Raw genomic sequence first — 20,258 nt, forward strand, 5'->3', positions numbered from 1 at the left:
AAACAACTTCAAATAACATACCCTGTTTACATGTTGCCGAGCCCCGCCTTGATACAGTGATTGACGGGCAAGACGGGAGGGCACGTGATAGGCTCAGAATCCATTTTCAAATTGCACATTGACTTTTGCTACATTCATTGCGGGACACTTAATGGAAATGGAAGCGCAAGTGTCTTAACTGTTAGTGTAAATGCAATTAAGAAAAATAAAATTTAAATGATCATGTTGCTACAGTTTTTGCTTGAACATGTTAAACATATCTAATCATTTCTGTAATACATTTTCATTTCCATTTTGCAAACTATAAAGCGTTGAAATATGTATTCAATTTACATATTAAAATAGTGTATAAAATGGCAAATGTAAATTATATCATTTAATTTTCATTTAATTTTGCACCAAACGTTGCACAAATGTAATGGAAAAGGTAAATTTAAATACAGAAATGCATTGTCATTTTACATATTGCATTGTCATTTTACATTTCAAATTAAATATTGCTACCCATATGCTCCCATATAAATTATCTCTTCGGCAGACTATCCATGTATTTAAAAAGGGGGGAAAAAAACTGTCAAATTTTGAATAAATTATGTAAATGATGGTAGAAATTTGATGTTTGGGGAACTTTCTCTTTAACATTGACAAGAGACAACGACACAGAGAAAGAGAGGTTGACTATTTCTTCATTGAGAAAGGCAATATCTGTTGTGATATTTAGAAAAAAGAACATCCCACTTGGAAACTAAGCTCTCATTTGATTGACCTTTGCGCCACAAGTTTTAATTAATCTTCTTCTCTCCTGTTTTTTAACTGTGATCGCCTTTTCTGTGAGTAGCTAAAGACACAATTCTGCTTTCATTCCAGAGGTCCAGATATCCACTGCACTAGTCGTTTCATCTGTCCACATTGACGTGTATAACATGTTTGTGTGTCCACACACGACACAGTGTGTTAATGTGTTCCATCAGTGTTGTTAGTCCCCCGTTGTGTTTCCCCCAACCCCACACACTGTGGTAATCACATGCTGCTGTTCTCCAATCAGAACGGACACACACCCTTCATTCAATCCCAGCAGCGCTTCACTAGCACACATGAACACACCCTCACTCACACAAGCGATCCCACTGTTGCAGAAGCAAATACAAATTTTTTTATGATGATAAACTCTTAAGAGTCACAACTTGGTGGATGGTCATAGTAACACAAATTGTTATTTGCAAAAGCACAAATGACTGGATGACGTAAAAATAACATAAGAATGGCAATGTCATTAACTTCCGCAATGTGACAAATAGATGCGTAATCAATGAAAATACATTGATTTTATAAGTAATATTATAAGGGTGTGTCAGAGGCAGGAAATGTTATCACATTTTATGAAAGGATATGAAAATAAACTTTTTCTAGAATAATGAATATCTTTTTCTGTGTTTGCGTAGGTATGCGTATCCTGGTGAACCTGCTGCTGGACACTCTACCCATGCTGGGAAATGTGCTTCTGCTCTGTTTCTTTGTCTTCTTCATTTTTGGCATCATTGGCGTGCAGCTGTGGGCTGGACTATTAAGAAATCGCTGTTACCCAGAGGAGAACTTCACCCTGTGAGTACCAAAAGAGGAGGGCTGGTGGGCTTAAGGGAGGGAGAGTGAGAGAGAGAGAGAGAGAGGGGGGACTGAATGCACGGTTTCAATGGTGATTTAATTGTGAAAATAGGCACAGAATCCAAACTGTGGGTTTATTTAGATGACAGTTTAGGTTTACAAGGATAAAGAGATTGAATTTAGGAGGCCGGATCTTCTAGAAGATGCATTTCAGAGTGCCTGATCACGCCATCATTGGATTGGACTTGTATTTCAAATGTCCTTTCTCTCTAAGAAGGGATACTTGTTGTGATCAACAGATAGTTCAGAATCACGTGGACATTGGGGGCCAATAAAAAAATTATTCATTCAATTCAATGTAGGCCTATACGTTTTTAAGATGTAAACTAGTCTTTATCACTTGTATCCTTGTTTTTAAGCTTTCCTCTCATCTTTTTGTTTTTACTGTCTACCTGCCTCTGAAAATGCAAATGTGGTTCCACCCAGTCGATGGCTCCAGTTGATTAAACCTCAGATTGGCGTCCATATTCATGAGTGGGTGTCTGCCTGAGGTTACCGTGCCAACCGTGGTCTGCCTGCCTCTTGCTGCTGTGTGATTGGATTTGAAAGGACTCCCAGTGCATGGCAGTGTGCGAGACACTCTGTGCGTTTGTTTGTACGCGTGTGTGTGGGATAAAGAAGCTCATGTCTGAGTTTAAACGTCAGCTGAGGTCTGATTGTCGTTTATTGTCTTCCAGCAAGTATATTTACGGGATGGCACTACACTCAGAGGATGATGAAGTGTTTTGAAAGGAGAGTATCATAGTCTCTTGAGGGAACTCCTGATTTTCTTCTGCTTTGTAAAGTCTCTTACAGTCTTTTTAAAATGTACATTCTCCTTCCCTTTTGATGGGGGAAGAATTACTTTAAAGAAAATGTTTTTATGGGGTTTTAAAAGAACATATTGTAACATAGTTTGTTGTTATAGGAAGGAGGATGCGGGAACCGGCGAATGTTCACACACATTTTAATGACAAAATCAAACAAATACAAAATGAAAGTAAAAGACAGCAGCCCCTCACGGACGAATGCTGTCACATATAGCCTTACAAAACAAACACAACACAAGTCTAGTCCTGGCCTCTCTCGCTCTCCACTGTCGTCAATCCTCCTTTTATGCTTCCACTCCTCCGTGAGAGATACGAGACTCGTGCCGCTCTTTCACAGCCCTCGGCATCGTCCTGCTCGCCACATATACTACACTGTTTTAGTTTAACAGATTTGTTTATTATAAATTGTTTTTTTATAAGTTTTAAGTAAATAAAAAAAATTCAGTTTCAAATTTGAAAATTAACTCTTTAATTTGAATGTGGAGAGCTTAGTGTGTTTCTTGGGGTTGGACGGTGAGTATTTAAACAACAATATTTCTGTATTTTTGAGTAAGCATAAGAGGCACTTCATCAGCTACGAAGAACTCTATCATTCCAAGTCTTCCAACATAAGAAAACATTTCTCGCAAATATGGCCATGGGTGTTCACCTTCATCACCACTGTTGTTTGTCACCGAAGTAGCAGGTGTCGCCGCTAGAGGTCGACCGACAGGGGATTTTACTGATAACGATAACTAGGTTATTACTTCATTACATTACACCACTGGATATTATTTAAGGAAAGTAGCTTTAGCTTTTGCAGATGTTTACTGCAAATGTTAGATAACAAAAACAAAAACTTTTTTATTTGGCTTCAAACATTACATAACCATAACAATGTAACTATACCAACAGTTAGCTGCTGGAGCCATTTCCGATTATTGAAACTCACGTACCATTATTTATTACTTTTAAAGTTTTACATATAAGTATATGTAATCAATTTAATACATTCTAAAAAACTTTATTTTGTTCATTGTGTTCAATACATTGCCATTTAGCCATTTTTAACCACATTCCCTCTCAGCAAACCCGAAGAGATGGCAGTTGAAAGCATTTGCTAGTAAACTCGTTTGTATGAATACTTTATCAGCTTGCTTTACACCATAATTTATTACATTTTATTGCATTTCAATTACTAGTTTGTGCTAATTTACCTTCAGAAGTGACACTTTTGTTCTCTTGAAGACATAAAAAAACTGTTTATCATGATATCCGCGAGTCTTAATGTAAATCTACAAATTAAATTTGTTTTGATAGAAATTAAAGGTGTGATTCCTCATGGCACCTATTTCAGTGATATCTGTCATTTAGTTGATGATAGCACCTTTAAAGTCTTCATGAAGTAGGGACAGGTCTTCCATATTGAAGTGCATCCGAGTGTAACATTTAATTGAAAATGAACCGCTGTAAGACGGGAACTTGGTTCTATTATTAATTGATGTTGACATGTGGCTATTGCACCCGAAAATAAATGCGAGCTTGCATTTGTTTTGTTATGTGGTAAGGTATAAGCGAATGTATAATGTATAATGTATAATTCTGACATTCGTCACCAAAAGGAAGTTTCATTTGCTTCAGGAAGATCTGAGTTATAGTATTTGGATTAAAAATGAATAGCCAAAAAAATAAAACAGGCATGGACGAATCGTTTGCTGAACTCACAATACAATACTTATCGTTATATTTTAGGCCAAAATAAAGAGAGGTTTTTTTATTTTTACTTTTTTATTATTATTGTATTATTATCAGGACCCACAAAAAAATCCCACATTGCATTATAAATATTGTCGTTTAATGTAGTAATGTCACTGAAACTCTGTAAACTTTCATTTTTTTCCTCACGCAGTCCTCGCGTTTTTAATGCAGCCGTTTGTTGGATCTAGACTCTCCCGGTGCTCACTATGTCCCGCCTCTCCCGCTATTAATGCACTATACAAATAATAATTAAACGCTCTGAATAACCATACTACTAAAGCTGAATGTGATATGGTGATTTAAATGATGTTTGCGCTTACACTTTGAGGAGTGCCGTTCCAGCTCATGCGCTTTCAGATGATCAATGCAATCAATCAAAGTTCTAATCGCTTGAAAGCATGTCAAAATGACAATTCCTATACTGTAAATTGTTAGTTCATACAAAAATTTTAATTCTGCATTTATTCACTCTCATGTTGTTTTCACACATCACGCAAGTATTTGAATGTCCGTTATTACTACAGTATGCATGTTGTAAATCTGTTCATCATATAAAGCCATCGTGTCTCTTCAGAAGACTTGGGTTTGGATTAGAACACTCGATTGGTTATTTTTACGATGCCTTTATGACATTTTTGGGAATCGGGATCTTTTAAGTTTTAGAGGAATGTACTTTAAATAAAGGGACAAAACTCTTCTGGGTTTCATAAAAAATATCTTTATTTGTGTTTGGAAGTTTGAAACGACATAAGGGTGAGTACATGATGACAGAATTTAAATTTTTGGGTGAATTATACCTTATAAAAAATGTAAGCTGAGCCTAGGAAAATACTCTATATTGCAAGTCACATAAATTACATCAACGATTCATCTCATTGCATTTTTATATCTCGATATAACAGTGTATTGTTACACAGTTTTCATTTCATGCCGACTTTGAGACCATCAACGTTAACTGAGCTAGAGACACCAAACATACAGTTTAGATTGCTCAAGTCGAACCTTTGAAAATGACTCATGAAAGAAATTCCTTTAAAAAGTCAACCCTCAAAGTCACACTGATCTCCAGGGCTCGATTTATACTGCATTCCTTAACACCCACCCACCTGCGACGACCCACAAACAGCTTGTCAGTCAGTGGTCAATTATCTCCATGTGTGAGAGCAGTCTCATTGGCAGTGGAATGGCATTTTGTGCCACAGTGGGGTGTTAGCGGTGTGCCACGCTGGGCTGTGCGTCTTAGTGCGCTGCCATGCTGTGCCCAAACACTGGCACTGGCACAAACATCATTCACACTCCAGTGCTCCTTGCAGAGCCCTGACAGACCTACTGATTCTCTGTCTCTGTCTTTCTCTCCCAACCCCTCCGGTTGTCGCCATACCACTGAGCTCTTTAAGTAAAGCAGTGTCGCGCAGTCCGGCTTGACTGTCCTCCTGAAAATGGAGACTGACGTTTATAGGAGAGATCTCAGTGTGTGCCGCACAAAGCCCACAGGGGATTCACTGTTTGATTCATTGGCTCAATTTGCCACATCACAGGCATTGATTAGTTTGGAAATGTGCACACGCATATCCTCGCACAAGTGTTATCCTAGTGGTCTACCTAGACAAATTGCTTTTTCTGGTGTAGCCTGATATACCATTGCTCATTACTGGTATCGAATGGTTCCGATCTTTTGGCTGCCGTGTTGTTGAAGGGCAAAGGAAAAATGTCCTCCATGACAGCAGAAACATTCTTGGTTTTATCGAGCTGAGAGTCTGCGGAGAAGTCTTCCATCCAAATGGGGAGAATCACACCATGGGGATGATGAACCAATCCTTTCTTGGCATCCAATACCTCCAACATGGCTGTCATGGGAGCTGTGTGTGTATGTGTGTGTGTGTATTTAGATTAACTGTCTAGACCGCAAAGCAATAGAGGCATTGATTGGTCAGTGTGAATGTGGCTTGCACGTGCTATGCTTATCTGTACTGATGAAAAAAGGCATTGCATGTTGCTGCTAATACATGGATTTGTGTGAGAGAAAGAGGATAAAAACAAGCGAGCGAGAGAGAAGGAAAGGGAGGGTACAGTAAATAGTCATTGTGACCCTGTTATATGAATGAGAGGGTGAGTGGCTGATGGAAACAGCTATTTCTGGGCAGTAAAACACTGTGATTAAGGGGCAGGCTGCCTCAATGGGTCACTCCCAGAGAAATGGGCTTCACACATATGTACACTACACAAGCTCAGTTGCTCTGTTATAGACTCTGTATGAGTCCATACTGGATAATGCTCAGATCTCTTCGGGTCTACCTAGAGAGTTTTCAGCTATTCTGCAAAAAAAAAAGCACTTCAATTTTTCTTAGTCCAACAAGTGGCAACTCACCAGATGAGATCTATAGACAATGATTCTAGTTCTACCACTGAAAAAAAATAAGAAAAAAATATATACTGTAGAAATTAGTGTTCTTATTGTTTTTTCTCGCCCTTGTTTTAAGCACAAACTTCACAAAATTAAAATAAAAAAATTGTGTATGTAATCAGTCTATCTACCGATCTATCTATCTGTCTGTTTGTCTTTCGTTCTGTCCATCTATTGTTTTGTATGTCTGTCTGTCTCTCTATCTGTCCATCTATATATATGTGAGACAACGGGTGTGTGTGTGTGTGTGTGTGTGTGTGTGTGTGTGTGTGTGTGTGTGTGTGTGTGTGTGTGTGTGTGTGTGTGTGTGTGTGTGTGTGTGTGTGTGTAACAACTAATTTCATTAACATTTAAACGGAAATTTTGCAACCAACTAGTCTAACCCTGCCCCCCGGAGACAGTCTGTATGTTTATATTAATTATTTATATACATATTTAATGCATTTTCATTTTGTGCAGTTTTAACACGGTATTTCCAGAAATCTTGACTTCTCCTCTCGTCTTGTCCTCAGCACATCTGGCATCACCCTTCCCGCCCCATATTATCGGCCTGAGGAGGATGACGAGCGGCCCTTCATCTGCTCTCTTGCTCAGGATAATGGCATCATGTCCTGCAACGATGTGCCCGCTCGGAGAGAGGGCGGACGAGAGTGCTGTCTAGATAAAGAGGACGCGCTGCACCGTCAGGCCCTGGGTCTGAGTGCGGAGCCGCTGGTCAATGGCAGTGCCTCTGCAGTGGGACTCTGTGTGAACTGGAACCAGTACTACACCCGCTGTCATACAGGACACACCAACCCACATAAAGGAGCGATAAGTTTTGACAACATAGGTTACGCATGGATCGTCATATTTCAGGTATGAGACGGAGCCGAATGCCAGTTGTTTAGTTTATATCTGATTCAATCTGTTTTGGATGATCCTATCATAAATTAGCATGCATGCAATGGAGCAATGCCTGTTCAGATGAAGTCAGAACTGCATGTGACCACATTGCATGTGTAGTCTGTTAAAAATGCTAATCTATCCTGATGCGTTTTGGACAAAAGAGAAAGGCCGCCTTCACACTTGTCAATCACTGTTCTAAAACAAAGGTTTAGGAAAATAACTTATTTTCTCTTATATCCTTCTTTTTTGCATTTCATGAAAATTGAACAAAATGGCATAAGATATTAAGTGTGATTAAGACTAAACCAACAAAAGATTACACCCTTAACACCTCTAACTCTTATATGCATATACGTTTTATTTATAGATTCTTCCCTCGAAATCCGATCACAAATAGTAGACGCATCTTACTTCATCGTGAACAGTGTTTTTTCTCAACTAACGACTTGTGATGGATCACCCGAGACTAATCTTACCAGGTGTATAAAGAGCCTGAATGTGGTCTGATCTGGTCTGTGCAGGTGATCACCCTAGAGGGTTGGGTGGAGATCATGTACTACGTCATGGATGCTCATTCCTTCTACAACTTCATCTACTTCATATTCCTCATCATCGTAAGTTTTTATATGTTGGCATGCATGTGTTCAGAAATGAAGCATGTGTCCTAATTATTGAGAACTTGTAGTCTGTGGTTTTATATGGCATATGTAGTCTGGGAGGACCTGAAGTTTAGTGACCTTTAACAGGGCCAGAGGGTGAACTGGATGTTTGGTCTCACTGGTAAGAACAAAAAGGTCATGTCTCCCCCTTGACACAAAAATACAGCTTAACACATAACAACACTGAAACTTTCAGCACAAAGCCTACTAATTAGGGATAGACTGATATTAATATGTTGGCCGATACTGATAAGACAGTGATGTTAACCGATTAATGGCTGATATTAAAATGATATACTATTTTGTCTAAATAAATAAAAATAAAACTTTATAATACTTCAATCAACCATTTTAAATGTAAATTTAGAGTAAAATTAGGCATCGCAACATTAATGTACAGTATTAAAAATGGATATTAATTTTGATATGCTGAAGAAATAAAAATAAATCTCTAATATCACCTGATAACTACTATGGCACCAATATATTGTGCATCCCTACTACTACTTATTTACTCTTTCTTCCAAAACAATCATCTTTTGAGACTCATATTTAGTGTTTAGAGTGCCATCTGTAAGCTCAAACTTAATACAGTAGTTTTAATGCAAGGCCACGTAACGGGTAATAGATGTTTATGGACAATATCCATTTGATTAGTCCTGGCATATGGTGCGTTGCAGCTGAAGTTTAAAATCTTGAAAAACATCACTACTGTCATTCCTCAGAGATTCATCTGCTAATAGTTTTTTTTTAACAGACTGAGCTTAACTGAATCTGCATTACTCCCATTGATGGCCTGAAGGTTTCAAAGATGCAGATTTTAGCTAAACTGCACATTTAGGAGTTGACGGAGCCGCAGAGATCAATTAGGCAATGAACAACTTAGTGAAGAATCAATAGCTGGACAGTATAAAATTAATGTATCTTTGCTTCCGCTGTATGTTTAACGATGCTGTGTTGGAGCCAGCTCTTGTACCGCTGCGGCCCTCTTTGTTGAATGGGAGGAACAGCAGTGAACGAGACAGCCCTGCAGTGAGATGTGCTTCGGATAATGTCTTCTTCCAAGATTAAAGAAGAGAGCAAGCAGAAAGAAATGCCCTGAGGATAAGAAGGAAAAGGATCTGAGGCTGAAAGACAGCAGGAGACTAAAGGAATAAAAGAGGAAGGGAATGGATTTAGGAATGAGATGTGCAGGTCAGATAGTGGAGAGGCCTGCAGATATTTGTTGTAGCTATTTGTGCTTTTCTTACCTTTCCCATTTCCTGCGTTCAAATGCGTGTTAGACAACTGATGGCACTGCTGGAGATGCCGAAACCCATTTTAGCCCAACAAATGGCAAGTAAATGGATGTGTGTGTGTGTGTGTGTGTGTGTGTGTGTGTGTGTGTGTGTGTGTGTGTGTGTGTGTGTGTGTGTGTGTGTGTGTGTGTGTGTGTGTGTGTGTGTGTGTGTGTGTGTGTGTGTATGTGGCTAATGACAGGGCCTAATCCTGTGTAGGTCAGGGGAGTGAAAGCATTAGCAGTTAATTAGAGCTCATCAGACTAGCGGACCCCAGCTGCCATCACGACAGTCTCTCACAATTCCTGACAGAGACCCTGCCACCCCAACACATGCATCCTGCGAAGCTGTCATGTGTTCTTTCCCAGCATGCACCAGCAGTACCTTGACTGGTGGAATGTGACACTAAGTGAAGTATAAAGAGACTGAGCAGACATCATTTAGACTAGTCATTATCTTGTGCTGCCTAAGAAACAGGAAGTGACCAAAGGTCCACAGGTGCAGCCCAGTTGACACTCGCTGTGCCCGAAATCGCGCACTGTCCGAGTAGGTAGCCAACTTCATTTGAATTTGAATTTATTTTGCGACTGTTAAAAAGTATGCTCTATATAGAATGAATATGGGTAGTATGAATGAAATTTGGACGTACTATATCCGCCATGTTGTTACTGTCACGTTCCTGGGGCCCTACGCAAAATTCTGTTAAGGGGCCCTCATACCTGACCCATGAGCCATGTAAACCGTTTGCCATTGCCACACAGTCTTACCTGACCCAGTGCTCTCACTACAATCATCCCTCCTTTAACTTGTACTAATGAAAATGTAATTCCTGATATCAGAAATAGACATATTTTATATTAATATCAAGAATTCACATTTTAAATGGTACAAATTTAAATATTGATATCAAAAATGCATCCTGTGAATGAATAAAAGCTAAAATGGCTTTCTGTAGGATGTCACTGTGTTTTAAATTATAAAAGCAATACTTGATACTTGATGGTTATTATTTACTGAGGGATGTGCATCCATATTGACCAGTATGTCCAACCAATCAACAGTTTAAATGCAATATAGCCTATAAATCAATAGTCAGTATCAATACATTGCTTTCCATCTTGCTTTATTGCAGAGTTGTAACTAAACTGATTTGGAGACTATAGTCATTTTCTTGTTTTAAAAGTATGTGCGTCTATAATGAGGAGTGCCGTCACGCCCATATTGTACTGGTCCCCACAGATATTTTGCTGGAAAGTGCACGTGTCTTTTCAAGCACGCGCATATGAACTCATGTTAAAGTGCAACGCGGTTATCTTTTCCGAGCTGCAGTTTATAAACAAAAACCGTTGCCCTTTGTCGTTTAATGTTTATCAAACGTAATAAATACTTGTATTTCACTCTCACTTTTTTTTGTCAGGCACAAAGTCACAGAACACAGCCCTGGCAGTGGCTGTCATTTGCAAGCAAGACACAGAAAGACCTAAAGATGCACTGCCCAGCTGGGTTAGACTAAAAAGAGATGCACATCAACTTAACTTTACTGTTCTTTGCTGACATCAAACTTGGAGAGGAGAGAACACAAGTTTACCTGATTGCTGTTCCCGCAATTCACTCTCATGGTGTTTTTTTTCTCTCTTTTCGTGACCAGAAGGAAAGTTCCGCTTAATTTTGTCATCGATGTTGTAAACTTTGAGTGACGCGCTTTGACATGAGGGGGAGGCGGGGCCTTGAGTAATTTGCGGGACCCAACGCAACTTGCGTAGTGTGCATGTAGGGCTGATCGGCTCTGGTCACGTGACCTACCAGCGTCAGTTACCTTGCTTCACTTCCATTCATAAATCCCCTCCCATGGCCTTACGGGATAGTCCATCGAATGCTCACTTCAGAATCTTGGCGGAAGTAGGACTTTTAGCCTACTGTTTTTTTCGAATTCTATGCATTCGGATGCAGCGTGTACTTTATACTCACCTTTATGATACTTTATCATAGTTATCAACTATGCTAAAACCGTGGATACTGTTGTTAAAGGAGCATTTCACCCGTGGGAACATTCATCTTTATTTAAAGTGGGTCATATATGTAGTCGAAATATAATAAAAAAATTTAATTTGGTGCCTTCTTGACCGAGTAAAGACAGAAAGTAACTTTAGGGCGCATTTGTACTTAGGGGTGTGACGGTTATTATATAACCATGAGACTGACGGTTATAGTTGAATAGACGGTCCGCACGAGTGTGAAGGTGCGCGTGGCAAAAATTACGCGTTGGGTGCGCAAGACCGGCAAGACCCCATTTCGCATTGCTGTGTGCACAGCTTTTTTTGTAACAGCAAGCGCGGCGCCGCATCCGAGGATGAACGACTTCAAGCCGAATCTGCCCGAGTATGTACGTCTCATTGCACCGGCACCCAGTTTGCGCGTCTAAATTGCAGTTCATTGCAAAGTTTTTTTTGTTAAGGTTTTGTTTACTGTTTGTGATTTATTTAAAACAAAGCACGTTCATTGTGAAGTTTTTTTTTGTTAAGGATTTGTTTACTGTGTGTGATTAATGGGATTTAATGGAAAGCACATTCACTTCTTGTCGTCTTGCTGTTCATTTTAAATAAACGTAGAGCAAGCAGATCAGTGTCTGCTCCTTTAATCAATCTAAGTTGTCCTATAATAACAGACGAACGTCGCAACATCCCCCCGACGACGGTTATGTTACGAACCGTCACATTTGACTCACGTCATAACCGTCATCACAAATTCTGAAACCGGCACACCCCTATTTGTACTGAAAACCACAACTCCCACAATGCACCCCATTGCACAGCTCCGCAAGCCACTCCCACTAATCCAGAACAACGCTGAGGAGGTATCCGCCTATCAGATTCAGAGAAAGCACTCTAACGTCTACAAGGCTGGGTGCCGCCAGAGTTTGAAATTCATTTCACAGAAAAAAAAATCTAGTTTGTTGCCGAAATCATTATTGAATTACTCCTCGTTTCTATTTATGTTGAACGTTCAGTCCAAACATTGTATTGCAATTTGGATTTGCAAAATAAGAATAAAAATATGTAGGCATGACCATTTTTGTTATCTATTATCATGTAAGGTAACAGTAGGTTAGTAACATTAGTTCCACTGATGGAATGTTGGTCGTCCAAATTTATCTAACATACACATGGAATAAAACACTAATAAGGAAAACAACGTAAATGTGAACGATACTCGGTTACTAAACGTAACCTCCGTTCTCTCTAGAGAGGGAACGAGTATTGCGTAAGTTTAGCTTACGCTACGGGAAAGATTCATCTTCTCGAGATATTGAAGCCAAAAAATGATCCTTAATTTTGTATTCATTGTCAACGCAGTGCAGCAGTTAGCAGTCCTAGAGCAGGCCATCTCGCGTGCTCATTGGCTGCCCTGCGGGCAACTGCTGCAGCCTACCAGTGAGCCCGGCGTGACGTCACGCCCAATGAAGGGCGCCCGCGCCTTCATAGTGTCACAGCCCGCCGGAATGGGCGTGGCTTAGCATATAAAAGTAGGGGCTGTAGGCTGACTTCCCTGGTTTTTCGTCGACTGAAGCGCTACGCTACGGGAACACTTTGTCAACGCCGTGCGCGCCAAGCATCCACCATGAGACCCCAAACTTTCAGGGGAACCCCATAAGTGGAAAAAATAAAGTGGCCAGCCACGCGGGCCATCACTTGTACATAAGCACACATAGGGAATACAGAGCAGCGCGCCGGTCTGTATAGGCACATGGCACATACCCTACTAGTGCAGCTCAACCAGGAGAGCTGAGTCACGTGAGAGTGATCTGAGCAGGAAGATCTGGGCAGAATACACCTCTCCTTCAAACTGACAAAAGTTTACCTTGCAAGGCAGGAACTTCTAGGTTATAAAACCTGACAAAGGTAGACAGAGAGCTCCAGCCCGCCGCTACACATATGTCATGGATAGAAATCCCACTGGACCATGCCCTCGACGAGGCCACGCCTCTCGTGGAATGAGCCCTGATGCCCAGAGGGCATTGCAGACCTTTTGACGCGTAAGCAGCTGCTATAGCGTCCACTATCCATCTGGACAGGCTCTGTTTCGAGGCGGCGAGACCCTTGGTGCGCCCACCAAACGAAACAAAAAGCTGTTCTGAACGCCTGAAGGAGGCAGAGCGCGTATTGTAAAATCTCAGCGCCCTGACAGGGCAGAGGAGATTGACCTCACTTTCGCTGTCAGATGCTGGCAGAGCTGACAGCGAAATAACTTGCGCTCTGAATGGAGTGCCCATCACTTTAGGAACATAGCCATGTCTAGGTCTGAGGATGACTTTAGAGTCATTCGGCCCGAACTCAAGACACGACGCGCTGACAGACAGCGCATGCAGGTCCCCCACACGTTTTACTGACGACAGTGCAGTCAGAAAGACGGTTTTCAGTGATAGATATTTCAACCCCACGGAGTCTAGTGGTTCAAATGGAAAGGCGTTCAGGGCCTTGAGGACCAATGAAAGATCCCACATAGGAACCGACGGGGGGCGCGGCGGGTATCATCCTTCTAGCTCCTCTAAGGAAGCGGATGACCAACTCATGTCTTCCCAGTGACTGGCCGTGCGTCGATTCTGCGAACGCTGCCACGGCCGCCACGTATACTTTGAGCGTGGATGGGTGGATTTGAGCTGGATGGATGGATTTGAGCTTATCCAACAGCTCTTGTAGGAAGGTGAGCAGATGCGCCACCCCGCATGTCCGTGGGTCCAGACCTCTGTCGTTGCACCATCCGGAGAACACCGACCATTTAGACTCGTAGAGCCTTCTCGTGGAAGGAGCTCTAGACTGCGTGATCGTGTTCATCCCTCCTTCTGGCAGGGCAACGAGTACCCGTTGATCAACCATGCGTGCAGAGACCAGCGCTCTGGATGGGGATGCCAGATCGCGCCGCAAGCCTGAGAGAGGAGATCTGCCCTCACCAGAATCGGCCACGGAGCTGTAAGTGACAGCCGTGCTAGTTCCGGGAACCAAATCTGTTCTCCCAACGCAGGGCTATGAGGAGCACCGAGTGGCGCGTTTCCCTGATTCTCTTGATCACCTGTGGTAACAGAGTGACCGGAGGGAAAGCATATAGCGGGAGGCTGGGCCAAACCTGGGCCAGCACGTCCTGGTCCTTCGAGAAGAACGTCGGGCATTGAGCGTTGTCTTTTGACGCAAATAGGTCGACTTCCGCTCTGCCGAATAGGCGCCACAGCTTCTGGACCGTTTGGGGGTGCAGGGACCATTCCCCTGGGGGAACATTGTCCCTGGACAGTTTGTCTGGGCCGTCGTTCAAATGGCCAGGCACATGCATCGCCCTCAGCGAACGCAGGTGCATCTGAGACCAAATAAGGAGGCGTTCCCTCAGATTGCAGAGATTTCTGGATCTGACACCTGCCTGACGGTTTACATAGGATACCACAGACATGTTGTCCGAGCGGCCAAGAACATGTTGGTCCTGTATGAACGGGAGGAACGCTTCAGCGCGTTCTCGACCGCTATCATTTCCAGACAGTTTATGTGAAAACACTTCTCTTGGTCTGACCACTGGCCGAAGACCGGTCTGCCCTCGAACAGCGCGCCCCAACCCGAGTTGGACGCGTCTGTCGAAATGACTTTCCGATAAGAGATGGTTCCCATCATCACTCCCTGCTGGTACCAGTCGGCTACTAACCAGGGCTGCAGAGCCGCTATGCAGGTCTGAGTCACTCTGATTTTCTGGCGGCCAGAAACCCAGGCTCGGCGGGACGCGCGAAAATTCAACCAGCGTTGGAGCGGGCGCATGCGTGGTAGGCCCAGCTGAAGCACCGCTGCGGCTGATGCCATACAGCCCAACATCCTTTGAAATGTTTTCAAAGTGAGAAAGCTGCCCTTCTGGAAAGATGCGGCTAGGTGGCGAACACGGCACGCGCGCTGTGTCGATAAACGAGCCGTCATGGTCACCGAGTCCAGTTCTATTCCTAAAAAGGAAATTGACTGGCTGGGCAGTAATGAGCTCTTGGTCCAGTTGACCGTGAGACCCAAGCTTTCCAGGTGACTGAGAAGCACTGTTCTGTGAGATAGCAGTTCTGTCTCTGACTGTGCCAATATCAGCCAATCGTCCAGATAGTTCATTATTTGCAGCCCCTGACTTCTCAGGGGGGCGAGCGCCGCGTCCATGCACTTCATAAATGTACGGTGTGCTAGGGACAGGCCGAACGGCAGGACGGTGTATTGATATACCTGACCGTCGAAGGCGAATCTCAAAAATTGCCTGTGACGGGGTATTATCTGAATCTGAAAATAGGAATCCTTCAGATCTAGAGAAATAAACCAGTCCCTCGGGTGAACGTGCGCGAGGATTTTCCTGGTCGTAAGCATTTTGAACGGTCTTTTCGCAAGCACCTTGTTCAAATGTCTCAGTTCTAGGATAGGTCTGAAGGCTCCGTCCTTCTTGGGTACGAGAAATATCGGCTGTAAAAACCTGACTCGCTCAGAGAAAGCGGTACCTTTTCTATAGCCCCTTTGCACAGCAGCTTTGCTATTTCTGCGTGAAGTTAGGTGTGCTACTTCCGCATTCACTATTGTCGCGGTCCGGGCTTGAAAGCGCGGGGGACGGCGAATGAATTGAAGTGTATAGCCCTGCTTTATTGTGCTCAGCACCCATTCTGAAATCCCTGGGATATTTCCCCACACAGCTATGTGAGCCGCTAGGGGGCGAATGGCCTCCGGGTTCAGATCGCCTCCATTTGCGGGCTTGTGAAACTGAACCGGAGCCGAAAGCGCGGCGCGCGCGCTCTCGGTTCTGTGCAATGGCTGCTCGCTGAAAGCTGAAACCGGCTGATTTGTGTGAGATGTCCCAATCATAAGGGATGGGGAACATTCTTTTTTCACTTTTTGACGCGCGAGCAGTGCTCCGGGCGGAAAAGCTTCCTGTAAGCGTGTGCGCGGGCACGAGACTTACAAGTGTATCTGACGCCCAGATCATAATGGATGGGGAGCGTCTTATTAATGACCTGCGTTTTGTGATAACACTTAAACGCACGGGCGGAGCCCGGGGGGAGGTTTGTGTTAGCAAGCGTGAACGCTCTCTGGCGGGCACGAGACTTACATTCATAACCTGCTTTTTTGATTGTCAGCCTACAGCCCCTACTTTTATACGCTAAGCCACGCCCATTCCGGCGGGCTGTGACGCTATGAACGAGCGGGCGCCCTTCATTGGGCGTGATGTCACGCCGGGCTCACTGGTAGGCTGCAGCAGTTGCCCGCAGGGCAGCCAATGAGCATGCGAGATGGCCTGCTCTAGGTCTGCTAGCTGCTGCACTGCGTTGACAATGAATACAAAATTAAGGATAATTTTTTGGCTTCAATATCTCGAGAAGATGAATCTTTCCCGTAGCGTAAGCTAAACTTACGCAATACGAGAGAACCTCTCGTAAGAGAACCATTTATTTAAATAATGATATCAACAAAAATAATTATGTTAACAATAAAAGTTCAACAATACAATAGTAACAACAATAGTTCCTCCTGAGCTTCCTCAACTTACTGGTGCCCGCAGTACTGGCAATCTGGAGCTGGATATCTCAGTCGGATTGCCGACACGAGCGGGTAGAACGACACGACCAGTCCGCCTCAACTCGAGCCAGTCCGGGCTCCTCGTCCGCGACAGGCAGGTCTTCTGATTTGGCTGATGGAGGAATAGAGCGCAGGTCCTGTCGTTCTACCCGCTCGTGTTGGCAATCCGACACTTCGCTATATTGCGGCTCGTAAAGATCGCCACGAACATCGGATTTGAGCAGAAGATCTTCCATATCATGTTTATTTCCTTCCATCATTGTCGTAACTTCCCATCTGGCTCCACAGGGCTTGTTAGCTTAGCTTCCAAACAAGATGGCGGATATTGCTATTAGTTTCGGCAAGTGAAGTCCCACCCACTGATCTGTAATAGGTCTGTAGCGTGAGTGGGCCCCTCCCCCTGAATAAATGATTAGCTAGTGTTTGTAGTCTTAACCCTTATACAAAGAAATGGGACTTCCTGCTTTTTATGACGCAAAATGACGATTTTTACATCATAAAAAGCAGGAAGTGGAACACTTAAATCCTTATTTCTCCCATCTCAGGGGAAAATAAGGGAATAAATCATAACCATTCAAAAATATGACTGGGTTTCTAAAGATACAAAGCTTAATGCAAATGGGTGAAGTGTCCCTTTAAGGCGTATATGTTGTAAACATCTTTAAGAACTGAAACTACACAAAGCATATATAAACATAAAAACAATCTCTAGGCTATGCTTATATACACATACAAATTCCATTCAAGCCCACTACGGGTAATTTTATTATATTTTTATTTACAGAGTTCTGCAGGAATGAGTCCTAAAACTCGGATTCAGTTTTCACAGTCATTGGGTGTTGTGTTTTTGGGTTAAAAGAGTTTTTGGTTAAATGCCTAAAATAAGGTATGTGGTTAACACAAGCTCAATGTATTTCCATGTTTTATTCTGTTCTATTTTATTCCCAATCATGATTTTTTTACATGTTTTGAAAAGGCAGTTACTAACAAGTGTGGGTACATTAAACATGACACTGAACAGGAAAACTCATATACATATTTTTTTTTAAATCATAAACTATGTAGCTGTTGCTGTAGTTTGTGATGCCTTATGCTCTCTGGTGCCCCCTTCACAGCTGAAGATGTATCTTTTCACTGTGTGTGTGTGTGTGTGTGTGTGTGTGTGTGTGTGTGTGTGTGTGTGTGTGTGTGTGTGTGTGTGTGTGTGTGTGTGTGTGTGTGTGTGTGTGTGTGTGTGTGTGTGTGTGTGTGTGTGTGTGTGTGTGTGTGTGTGTGTGTGTGTGTGAGAACAGGCTGTCCCTCAGCACTTTTATTTACTTCTTTGACGCCCTGTTCTCTCTGTAACCTGGCAACCACACAGCCAGCAGTCGCTACCTGTAGAGAGAGGGCCATAGTGTGCCGACACAGCCCGCACCCCGCCGATGCACCTCTATTTACTTCCTTTCACTTCTATTGAACATCGGAGCAATTAATTCAGCCTCACCATCTCTGTGCCCAGTTTTTCCTCTTCAGTTGAACGAATGATCACATATAATTAGAGTAAATGCACTTTCTCCGATTAGAGGCAACAAAATATTATGTATAATGTAAAATATATTGTTTTTGGCTTGCTGATTGTGGGTTTCAGTAATGAATATGATTCATAAATATATATATATATATATATATATATATATATATATATATATATATTAATTTTTTATGTTATTTTATTGCCTAATCTATATTATATAAATCTATTGGCAAAGTTCTCCTCACATTTTCAAATTAATAGCAAAATAGTGAAATGGCCGGCTTTGCTTCTGTTCTTGGAAGTCTTAAGGTCACCCTGCCTGCAGCCAGACCCTTACATTGTAAGAACAATATTAAATGAGAGTATAAATCATCACCTGTCATCTTTCATCCAACTGTAACAGAACTGAAGTATACTCCCTAACCAGCACCCCGTTGACCCCTTTTCTACTTCTGCCTTGTTCCTTCTGTATGTCTGTTCCTTTCTTTTCCCTTTCTAAGCAATGTCAGATGATTTTTTTCTTTGGTTTTAAAATATTGTATAAGTAACTGCACTGATTTGTCTTCAATGTTGTAAAGGCACCATTTGGGACTTAAAGGTGTAAACAAACTCAAATAAGTTAAGTTGTTCATGACTAATCTTCTCTTATTGTGGCCTGTTAATTAAGCATTAGTTATAATATTTTATTTTATTTTGTTTTATTATTATATAGGAGAGCTAGAGCCAATGTCTACAATTTTTGTGAATAATGACTTAAATTCCTAACTATTCTTCAGACAAAGCTATCACTACCACTTTTATAGTACTTATTTTGTCCCCCAGTCTTCATTCATAATATCTAATATTTCATTATATTAAAGACTGGCCTGGGATGCATTTCCCAAAAGCATCATAAGCTAATTTGATTGTAGAGAAAATTGGTGGCAATGGTGTCCATGATCAACTTGGGCTAATGATGCTTTTGGGAAACAGCTGTGGAGATTCCTCAAAAATTCACATTAAGACAGAATTCCACAGAAGAAAAAAGTCATACTGTACAGGTTTGGAACGACATGAGGATGAGTAAATGATGACAGAATTTTCATTTTTGGTTAAACTATCTGTTTAAAGGAACAAATATGTTCATAGCATATCAAAGAGAGAAGCAGAAGACACATTTTAATTGTGTGTGTGCATTAAACAGTACAGTGGAATTGATGATAGGAAAGGTGACTGCAAGGAAAGAAGGTGTCTATCTGCATAAAACAGAAGTCTGGTTGTTGATTAGGAGCAGTCCAGTCACACATCAGAATCCCAAATCAGGACAGCAGATGAGAAGGCAGGATGCATCTGCACAGCTGCCCTACACACACATATGCCCAACTCCTCATTTCTCCACCTACTCTGTCCTCCTCACAACTCATCCGTCCTCTCTGATCCCTACTTCACATAAGCTGCAACCAGGCTATACTTTCATTAAGGCGAGCAAGATCTGCGTGTTGACAAATGCCAGTGATATGAATGGTGAATGATATAAGAGCAGGCTCTCTCTTCTGATAAGTCTGGAATTGGTTCGCCCTCAGTCCTTAAAATGATTGGCTCCCGATTCTAATCCGTTTCACGTTGGCAGAGGGATCTAGCCATTCTCTGCGAGGACTAGGAGATATTTGGTGGTTTTGCTGCTATGAAAGAGCCTGATAATTATAGCATATCAAAGCCAGAGCGGCACACACAACAAAACAGTCTCTTGTTTGGGCGTCTGTTGACT

General features: G+C 42.2%; 1 protein-coding gene across 5 annotated transcripts in view; it reads left to right on the forward strand.

Moving 5' to 3' along the window:
- Positions 1–20,258, forward strand: part of cacna1ia (calcium voltage-gated channel subunit alpha1 Ia) — a 142,411-nt gene that overhangs the window by 18,351 nt on the left and 103,802 nt on the right. For all 5 annotated transcript variants that reach the window (XM_077212522.1, XM_077212524.1, XM_077212523.1 and 2 more), the window contains exons 4-6: positions 1,443–1,602; positions 7,125–7,467; positions 8,019–8,111. In XM_077212522.1, coding sequence (XP_077068637.1) covers positions 1,443–1,602; positions 7,125–7,467; positions 8,019–8,111 — 596 coding nt within the window. The remainder of the gene's footprint in view (positions 1–1,442; positions 1,603–7,124; positions 7,468–8,018; positions 8,112–20,258) is intronic.

Source organism: Siphateles boraxobius, unplaced genomic scaffold (assembly GCF_051911475.1).
Source record: "Siphateles boraxobius isolate OS27281-9 unplaced genomic scaffold, OSU_SipBor_1 66, whole genome shotgun sequence".
Classification (NCBI taxonomy): Eukaryota; Metazoa; Chordata; class Actinopteri; order Cypriniformes; family Leuciscidae; genus Siphateles; species Siphateles boraxobius.